This window comes from Eschrichtius robustus, chromosome 20 (assembly GCF_028021215.1).
Source record: "Eschrichtius robustus isolate mEscRob2 chromosome 20, mEscRob2.pri, whole genome shotgun sequence".
Taxonomy (NCBI): domain Eukaryota; kingdom Metazoa; phylum Chordata; class Mammalia; order Artiodactyla; family Eschrichtiidae; genus Eschrichtius; species Eschrichtius robustus.
The window spans coordinates 19,431,123-19,441,513 of NC_090843.1; the positions used below are offsets into that span (position 1 = coordinate 19,431,123).

The 10,391-nt window shown below is 45.8% G+C and overlaps 1 protein-coding gene across 3 annotated transcripts in view; it reads left to right on the forward strand.

The window, feature by feature from the left end:
- The window catches only part of WIPF2 (WAS/WASL interacting protein family member 2), a 40,602-nt gene extending 35,411 nt beyond the window's left edge, over positions 1-5,191 (forward strand). For all 3 annotated transcript variants that reach the window (XM_068530768.1, XM_068530766.1, XM_068530767.1), the window contains 3 exons: positions 2,974-3,183; positions 4,544-4,645; positions 4,888-5,191. In XM_068530768.1, coding sequence (XP_068386869.1) covers positions 2,974-3,183; positions 4,544-4,645; positions 4,888-4,928 — 353 coding nt within the window. In that variant the 3' untranslated portion in view covers positions 4,929-5,191. The remainder of the gene's footprint in view (positions 1-2,973; positions 3,184-4,543; positions 4,646-4,887) is intronic.
- Positions 5,192-10,391: the final 5,200 nt, after the last annotated feature.

Below are 10,391 nucleotides of genomic sequence, written 5' to 3' on the forward strand. Positions count from 1 at the left end.
AAAACAAAAACAAAATCATCCCATTACTGTTTCATTCTTAACTATGGTTACTCTATAGAAATTCTGACAGTAATTCAGGAGGAATGATATATACTCTTATTACTAAGACAGTGTTGTCTGTTAAGCCAAGTAGTCTCCATGTACTGTTTGGTAACATGGCCCAGGTACCAAAAGACACATTTCCATCTCACTGGGTTATACATTTGTTCGGGAGATATTTAATACTTGAGGTTGTTGTGAAAAGCATTGTGTAGCAGTTTTCTTACTATGGAAGAGCAGACGTATGCTGGGTCTATTAGATCTGTGACCTTAGACAAATAGCCTGAGTCCCAGTTTCCTCATTTGTGAACTGGGGATAATGCCTCATACTTGTGCAGGGGTGGCTACAAGAATTTTTAAAGATTTAATGCATATAAAGTGCCCAGGACAGTGCCTGGAACATGATGGATATCAAATAAATGGTAGCTGCTATTATTGTTAGTGCAAAGCATAGAAATAATCTAACTTAAACACATTCGAACCTATTCCAGTGATGTCCAACATGCTTTTTATTTATTTATTTATTTATTGGCTGCATTGGGTCTTCGTTGCTGCGCGCGGGCTTTCTCTTAGTTACGGCGAGCAGCGGCTACTCTTCGTTGCGGTGCACGGGCTTCTCATCACAGTGGCTTCTCTTGTTGTGGAGCACAGGCTCTAGGCGTGCAGACTTCAGTAGTTGTGGCACGTGAGCTCAGTAGTTGTGGCTCGCAGGCTCTAGAGCGCAGGCTCATAGCTGTGGCACCCGGGCTTAGTTGCTCCGCGGCATGTGGGATCTCTCCCCGGACCAGGGCTCGAACCCATGTCCCCTGCATTGGCAGGCAGATTCTTAACCACTGAGCCACCAGGGAAGTCCCCCCAACATGCTTTTTATTTGTTTGTTTGTTTTTATTTTTGGCTGTGTTGGGTCGTCATTGCTGTGCGCGGGCTTTCTCTAGTTGCAGCGAGCAGGGGCTACTCTCAGTTGTGGTGCGTGGGCTTCTCATTGCGGTGCCTTCTCTTGTTGCAGAGCGTGGGCTCTAGGCACACAGGCTTCAGTAGTTGTGGCACGTGGGCTCAGTAGTTGTGGCTCACAGGCTCTAGAGCTCAGGCTCAGTAGTTGTGGCGCAGGGGCTTAGTTGCTCCGCAGCATGTGGGATCTTCCCGGACCAGGGCTCGAACCCGTGTCCCCTGCATTGGCAGGCAGATTCTTTTTTTTTTTTTCCAGAAGTCTTCACTGAGGAGGTAGTATTTGAGTTGTCTTTTATTTATTTATTTTATTTATTTATTCTTATATTTATTTTGGGCTGTGGTGGGTCTAAGTTTCTGTGTGAGGGCTTTCTCCAGTTGTGGCAAGTGGGGGCCACTCTTCATCGCGGTGCGCGGGCCTCTCACTATCGCGGCCTCTCCTGTTGCGGAGCACAGGCTCCAGACGCGCAGGCTCAGCAATTGTGGCTCACGGGCCTAGTCGCTCCGCGGCATGCGGGATCTTCCCAGACCAGGGCTCGAACCCGTGTCCCCCGATTGGCAGGCAGATAGATTCTCAACCACTGCGCCACCAGGGAAGCCCCGGCAGGCAGATTCTTAACCACTGCGCCACCAGAGAAGCCCCCCCCAACGTGCTTTTGACATTACCTTATGCTTGGTGGCATTTTGTCTTTTTTTTTTTTTTTTGCAAATTTTGTCTTTTAAGAGTTAATTTGATTTTCGAAAATGGCCAAAAATCAGAGTCAGTTGTAGGTATGAATTTTTTTATTGGTGGTGCAACCTCAGAAATGAGAAGTGACCATCATATGACAATATTTATGGATCTGTCTGACAACCTGGGTTTGGAGGCAATTCCAAAAGAGGTGTTCCCAATTTTTTTTGAGCAATGAGCCTATCATTGGAAATATGTAACTTCTGCAGATGAAATTATTATACATAATTTGAAAATCACTCATTTTAGTCTGTACTACTAAGTGTTAGAATAAGTGACATAGCCTGTAAATGCTGTGGGAGAGCAAAGGAGGGAATCAGATTAGAGTGGATTGCTTTGGAAAAGCCTTGAGAAGATGGGACTTGAGTTGAACCTTAAAGAAAAGTAGGATTTGATAGTAAGGGATGAGGGGTGGTATTTCTGAGTATTGTGGGGGAGTCACAAGAGCAAAGCATATGTAATTTGGTTTATTTAGCATGTATTGATTGAAGACCTACCATGTGCTGAGCTTGGGAACTCAGATGAATGGACACTGCTCTGACTTTAAGAAATATACAGTACACTCGGGAAGAAGCACGTGTAATACAACATAGTAGTGGTAGAGAGAGACAGAGTCGACAGAGGCAGTACAGAAGAGTGGTACCCAATCCAGTGTAGGAATCAAGGAAGAAAAGAAGGTGCGATCAGGCTGACTGATGTGGTGGGTTACTGTGTAAGAGAGGAAAATGATTGGGTGAGACCCAGTCAGTGTGGAAGCTAAGGATTTGAAACTTTACGATATGGGAAATGCAAAGCCCTTGGAAAAGTTTGAGCTGGTATTTTGGGGAGATTAGTGAGTTGGTGGTATGCAGAATGGATTGAAAGGCTAAGAGATTAGAAGCAAGGAAAACATTTGAGAGGCTTTTTGCAGTAGAACAAGATAAAAACGAGAAAGCCCTGACTTAGAATTGTGGAGGAAGGCATGCAAAAACAGAGAAAAAAATCATCAAGGATAAGTGGAATTCTTGACTGACTTGTCATGGGAAATGAAAAAGGGTCATAAATTTATTCTGAACTTTGGTATCGAGAAGAATGGTGATGTTGTTAAAGAAATAGGGATGAGGGGAGGGTGAATATGATATTTAACATGCTGCCCAGTGGTTCACAGGGTCTGGTTCTTTGGGAAAGCACCGAGCACTCTTTTGGCCCATGTCTCTCAAATCCCTCCGCCCATCACCGTCTCTACATCCAAACCTAACTGCTTTGCACTTTAATTGCAGCTCCTCCACCCCCTCCACCCATGATCCGAAATGGTGCCAGGGATGCCCCCCCTCCCCCACCACCGTACCGAATGCATGGGTCAGAACCCCTGAGCCGAGGAAGGCCCCCACCTCCGCCCTCAAGGACGCCAGCTGGGCCCCCCCCGCCGCCTCCACCACCCCTGAGGAATGGCCACAGAGATTCTATTACCACTGTCCGATCTTTCTTGGGTGAGTAGCTAGCTGTTTTAGTCTCGTAGTTCCTGTGGTGACTTCACTAATTCCAGTGGCCGCTGCAGAGTGGGAGTGGTCGCTTGGTGTCCTCTGTTCACTGCAGTTCCTCTCCTGACCTTCCCTCAGACTTCTGGGTCCCATCCATGGACATCCCTTTCCTTAGGCAAATTCTAGGCACGATTCTTTTGGAATAGATGGAAGTAAAATCAGCAGGTGTTGTGCTAACGCTAAAGCCAATCTCTTGTTCCCCAAGGCTCATTATTTGTGGTTAGCTTTTAGGTCAGGCTGTATCCTCTTCAGTATTATTGAGACAGGAATTACGTATCCTCCTAGGAAGAAGAGCTCCTTTCTGGACCTTTGAAAACAAAACAACACTGTGTACACAACTTTTATCTAGTAATCCAAAGCCACTGACTAGTTGTGTTACTTTGAAGAAGTCAGTTCATTTTTTTGGACCTCACTTCCCTTATCTGTGAAACAAGGAGACTGACTAGCTCAAGAGTGTATCGGATTAACTTTTCCAAGGTTATAAATGAATCTTAGACCCCACCTAAGAGATTCTAATTCATTAGGTCTGGGATGGAGCACCAAGTAAAGATTGTCCAGCAGGTATTGTTAGACCCTCTGTTGAGGAAGTCTGGAAGGATCTGCACAGTCCCTTTTAACCTGAACGCTGTAGATTCTTTAATGGTTGACTCTTCTCTGGCCCTGCTCTAGTCTGTTCCTGTTAAGTGGACCAGTATTTTTGCTTGGAGGATATGCCCTTTGGAATGTGATCGAGCCACACCCATAGAACATTTGAGCCTTCTTGTAGAGGGGTCATGGAAAGTGGGAGTGGGAGCCATGACATGGCCATCCTGACTGTGTTGCAGAGCTCAATGAGGGGAGCCCGGGCCAAAAGGGAATTTTCCGGTCAGATTGTTCACTAGCTGGTGGCATATAGTCCCATTTTAGATTAATTTCTACCAATTTGTGGATTCAGTTCAGTTGGTTTCCCATGGTGACAGTCTCTAACATGACTATGTTACCGAAACACAGAACTATATTTCCTTCTCCTGCCATGCAAACAGCTGGGCTCCTTTCCTGGTATGTGCCTGGTTTGGGGTGGAAACATTTAAAGAACCAGTTCAAAGACTCATTCCTTAACGTAAAGAGCCTTTGAACACACTCTGTGCATACGAGGCGCAGAGAGTAATGCTGTTGCTGCCCTCACGAACCTTGCTTTAGTGGGCAAGGCAGGCCCTCATGGTACATCAGGAAGCCTGGGAGACTAGTATGGGGAGGGTCAGAGGTGGCAGAGGTGTGTGTGGGAGCACGAGGAAGGGTGATATGAATTAATATTCTTTTCCTTTTGCAGATGATTTTGAGTCAAAGTATTCTTTCCATCCAGTAGAAGACTTTCCTGCTCCAGAAGAATATAAACACTTTCAGAGAATATATCCCAGCAAAACAAACCGAGGTGAGAGAAGAGAATCATGGAAGGTCTTCCATAATTGCATAGGCTGTAGAATTGGTGTGTGCTTTTCTTAGCTTAAAATTTGCTTCTCTTTGTCTGCGTTTTCTTAAAAAGACAACGAAGCCTTGTCCCAAATTTTAAAGGTTAGCTTGAAGAGCCTGTCTGTCTCTCATTTTAGGAATGTTTGGGTTATTCAGGGTCTGGTGGGTGACCTTGCGTATGTGGCTTTTATTTATTTTTTTCAGCTGCCCGTGGAGCCCCACCTCTGCCACCCATTCTCAGGTGAAGCCTGGCTTGGTCCTGTTCCTCAGGAAAAGGATGGACCCTCTCCTCTTCTCAGATGGTCCCTTCCATTCTCCCTGAAACCTGCATGACAGCTCCTAACGTGTTTCTCCAGTGCAGCCAACCTCGAGACTCCAAGCGTCCTCCCAGCCACCTCCATCTATGCATCTCGTCTCTGGACTTGGTGACTGGACTCTTTATATTGACAGTAGGGTCTCAAACCCTGCATCCATCCCTCCTCTTGCAAGCCCTGCTGGCCAGATGAGGAAAAAGATTCCATGTCTCCTGCTTTCCTCTGGGGAAAGGTGCCTTGTTGTGATGAATGAACTCATTGTCGGGGCAGGGTGGAGAATGGTACTCCTACCTTCTCCTACCCACTGTGGGGGGAGCTTGGTGGGTATATTATATTTCATCATTTTAGGAGGCTGGCATGGCCAGGACTTCTGGGGGTGGGCATTTTTAGTGAAATGGGAAAGGAGTTTGCAGAGAAGTGATCTGTTTTAAAGGTCAGGTTTAGAGCATGGGCAAGGAAGTGGGTCTGCTTTATTTTTAGGGGTATTTTGGTTTTGCCCTCACCCCACTCCACGCTCATACCCAGAAGTAGGTTGGATATAAATACTAAATACTAATCAGTTGAACTAAACATCTGATAAAAAGAGAGGGTGAAGTAAACTGGGGGTCCTTTTAGAGCTAATCAGTTCCTTTGCGGCACAGGGACCAGGAGCCATGTGAGCCCTCTGGGGCTCCCTGCTCCATTTCTTCAGGTGCTGAGGCTGAGGGATGTTTTTCCTCCTCTCACCACCTATCCCCTCAAGAGAAAAGTCCCTTTCATTCATTCATTATGGATTCAGAAACCCCCAAAACCTCTAGTGAGAGATAGGAAGATAGGACCTTGGCCTTGGCCTTAACCTTGACCTTGAGGCTGCCTCAGTCTTCTCTGCTTGGCCCTGAAGGCCACTGGCCCTGTCAGTCCTGTTCAGAAACTTCAGCCCCTGATGGGTGCTCCAGGATGACGAAGAAGGGAAGGGTGAAGCACCTTGTGGAAGGGACCAGCTCTGCGGGCTGTGAATGACTTTAACTAAGGCCCGCTCGTTTTGAAGTTCATAGACCATCTGAGTGAGCAGGCTCTTCCTGTTCCCTTCTGCACTGCTCAACCCCAAGACTGCAGGGGTTAACACAGCAGAGTGGAGAAGGGTGAGTAAGCTTATGGGGGTAGTCAAAGATTCCTCTGCCAAAAGCACAAGGACTTTGGTGCGGTGTGCCTCAGTCCAGTTGATCTTCCCTGGCAGCCAGCAGTACGTTGTTTCGTCTTCCAGGTCCTAGTTAAAGAGCACAGAGAAAATGAAGGTTCCCAATCTAGGTAGGAACTGAGCTTGGATCATGGTACAGGGAATTCCCCTTCTCCAACAGCACGATGGAGCTCCTGGGCTCCACATCCAGCTGGTTTGGTTTGCTAAAGCTCTTGTCAAGTGCAGAGGCTGCTCAAAGCTTGAAGTGAGAGCAAAGGAGCTTTCATCAGATACATCACAGGCTTAAACTGCCCTAGGGACCTTTCCTATCTGTTGGATCACAGACGAAGGATCTGTACATGGTGCCCAGTGAAACCCAAGTCTTCCCAGTGCTAGATGAGAGAGCTCTCAACTTGGGTTATTTATCTGGGGTCTGCGATCCTTTGCCATCCCCTGGACCATATTGACTGTTGGGGCAAACCATGATTAAGTCTGTGACCACGCTTTTTCTAATCATTCTTTATTTATCATTCTTATTTTCAAATCTGTTAGCAGTTACCTCCCAGCAGTATCCCCCCAGCATCCTGAAGCCAGTGGAGCTTAGAGGATGCTAGTGGAGGGAAAAGGAGAAAGTACAAGACTTGATACTGCAACAGAGTTCCAGGGTAGATGCTGACCCCAGTTACTGAACTTGGACTGTGAAGTCTTCCCATTTATTTTTGAAATGGGAGTTGATGCCTTTTGTACGATGTTATCAAAGCGTATCTCTTTTCCCCTCACTACTCAAACATAGAGCATCGAAATGAGCATCACACGTAAAAGCCAAACCCCAGCTTTTCATTGGGGCTACTATCTTCCTCCTGTATGACCTGATGCCCCTCATATTCCCCAGCATTTGGACTGTGTCACGTGGGTATTGACTGTACTTTCATTTTCTTGGCCTCATGGAAAGAGGCCTGGGACTAGATCTAGTCCGATGGATTTTCTTCTTCAGAGCATGTTGATGACACAGTACCTATTTAAATGTCTTTGCCTTATACCTTATTTGGTCCCTGTGTTAATAACAGATTTATTATCATGTATATTTACTATTGATGAATGGGAATGTGAGCCTCATAGTTATTGATCTATTTTGTATGCTGTAAAAAGCTTGTAATATAGGTTTGAGGTGGGCTGGCTACAAGAGCACTAAAACTTCTCACCTTTTAAACTGCTCTTTTTATCTGCTTGTGGGAATGTCATCTCTTCAGTGGAAGATTGGGTGGTCTCACGTTGAGGCTGTTGCCCAGTCCCATTAACCCCCTTATCCCTTCCCAGAAGGAAGAGACATTGCCCAACTAGGCATCAGGAAGCTGTGTTAAAAGCCCTTGTGTGGGTTTGGTTTTATGATGTTTTTCTCGGGTGGGAAAAACTTCATAGTTGTTTCTTACCGCCCTTTCTGGGAAGCAGGCCAGTGGTCTGCAGGTTTTTAAATGAGCTAGATGCCCCTCTCCCCGTCTCCTCTGGTCCCCAGACCTGGATCGTAGCGCTGTGGTGCTCCAGGTGTGGTTTGCTCTATCGGGGGGGTTTCCTCCAGCTGCAGAGGCCCAGCGTTTTCCCAGCTGGGCCCGCAGAGTGAGAGCACCTAGGACTATCCCACCCAAGGGACATGAGGCTTCTGTCTCCAGAGTTCATCCCAGCCGTCCGAACTGGCAAAGGCAAGGAGACTAGCCACTGGCCATTGCCCTGGGGGCATCCCCTCACCCCATAGCTTCCCCTCTTGAAACCTAAATTTACCTCCAGGGAGAGGTGAGATAAAATTGTAAATAGACTTGCTACAGAGCAACTCAGGGTTGGGGTGTGTTTTAATTCTCCTGATCACTTGAAATAATCTGTAGGCTGAGTGCTTATGGGAGTGGGGGTGAAGTGTGACTCCAGGGTCCTTCCCTTCTGCAAAGCTCTGGGGGTGGAGTAGAGGGCATCTGAGGCCCTTTGATGGCACTACACTGAGCTGTCTGTTCTTCTGGAAACCCAACCTACAATCAACTGCAAATCAGATTCCTCACATTCCAGCTGTAGTCTTTCTTTCCCTGTTGGATCTCAGTCCCTGGCTGTACGTGGTCAAGGTGGCTTTCTGTGAGCCACCCTAATTTAGGGAATGGGAGGCATTACAACTCTGCCTTCAAGACTCGTCTCTTAAAAGCAAAATGAAGCAAAACTACAACCACCTTCAAAACACATACAAAAAAAAAAAAGGATAATTTTAACCGAAGGAAGGGTTTGGTTCCATTCAACTCCACATTCATTGTGCCTTTACTTGTGTTAGATTTCTGTGCTTTCTTCCTCTCTCCCTCTTTGAAGCAATTAAAATCTTCCTTGATAACTGCTGTTTCCTTCTTTCTACTCTTGTCTGACAACTTAGTGGGTTCCCTCTCTAATTGTCTTAGATCTCATTCCACTGGTGGCAGAGGGGCGAGCCTTCTTTTCTCACGTCTAACCCTTGTCCTTTTCCACGGCGACCAGCATGGGAGCCATCGTCAACACTGAATAAAAGACGAGAGTGACGTGTGTGAAGAGTGTATATATGTATGTGTGCATCCATCTTTGTCTGCATGTGGATTGGTTTCTTTTCTTCTAAAAAATAATTTATTGTATGATTTATTTTGGAGTTGTTTCTGATAACAGTACTCCCTCTCCCAATTAGCATTGATTTCTTTACCCCCTTCTACAATGTATAATCCGGTCTCAGGTTGGATTCTTTGGTACATTTCTTTCTTCTGGATGCCGTGCAGTTTAATTAAACCTTGCTTAAAAACAAAAGCAAAAAACCTGAAAACTGTGTAGTCTTGTCTGGAATACCACCACAAGTGGTGGCATAGAGGGGAGAAAATCTGTTGCCTCCGGTTAGGGTAGTGGTTTGATTCCAGATCCTCTGAGAAAGTAGAAATACTAACTTGGGCAGAAGCATCTGCAGCTTCCTGAGAGTTTTCTCTCCTCCCCTCCTGCTGTGTTTTGAAAATCACAGTTCCAGTTAGCCAGGCTGACTGAATGATTCTGATAGAGTTGGTCATTATTTATATTTGCCACCTAACTCCCCTTTGCCCATGATTCCAGGGAACTCAGGAGACCCCCTGGCCTTGTGTCCTTTCCTTATATCCCTAATGCTTCTTTCCACCTGCGTGTGTGTGGTAGATTCTCACACTGTAGTGTGAAGAAAAGGTGAGGGCAGAACACACAGACTGTGTCTGTTTTTATGTGGGTGTTGCCTTTTTTTCTTCACTGCTTAAGTTGAAATCTTAGCTGGCTTTCTTGAACTTTGACTATAGGTGTCAGAATTGAACCAGACATTCTCTGCTTACTGTGGTCAGCTGACATAATCACCACTAAGATTTAATGAGCTTAACCTACACTTTCATCACTAGCCGAGGTCTTGAAATTATTTCCCGTACTGGTTCATAATAGGTGTGTGTATTGAGTCACTCTCACACGGTTTGATATAAAAACCTATGAGGGTGCGGGAGCGAGGGGAAAAAAGGGCCTCCTTTCATTTTCATCCATGTTTGCCAGGTTGGCTGAATTCCTGATTCTTTGACCCATCGTTGTTATTAATATGATTAATAAACTACCTATTTATTGATTTAATTGTTCCTCCTGTGACTTTGAATAGCCCTCAAATAGAGCTTGCCTAAATGACCCTCAACTTCCTAACCCTGTAAGCTTTCTCTGTCCTATTGGGATGGTATTGCTCGTCTGTGTATGTGTGCACATGCCCAGACACACATAAGGATGCCGGACAGGTTCTTCCTGTGTCATTTGGTTCCTTCCCCCATGACACTGTGTATGGATTAGCAAGTGAGAAGGACACTAGTTTGCCCACTTTAATTATTACCAAGACATAGCCGCTTATGGTGAATGTGCCTCTTAAGTATTTTCTGGCCCAGCCCAGCCACTAACTGCAACTTACTGCAAGGAAGCTACCTGTCTCTGACTTCCTATTACTCTGCAGACAGAGGTAAGAGAACTAAAATGTCAACCTCAGGATCCTAACCACCCCAGAGAATAACTATGGGGAAATGCTTCATCTTTGACATCACTGGAGCCCAGTCTGGATTGTTTATACACATAATTGAATTCATTCTCCACTCCTAGGTTTAGGGGTGTGAGATGTAAAGGACTGTATGCTGTCTGACCACAAAAAATGTTCAAGCAAAAGATGGATATCCACTTGGCAGGAATGTCCTTTCCATTCATTCAGCAAG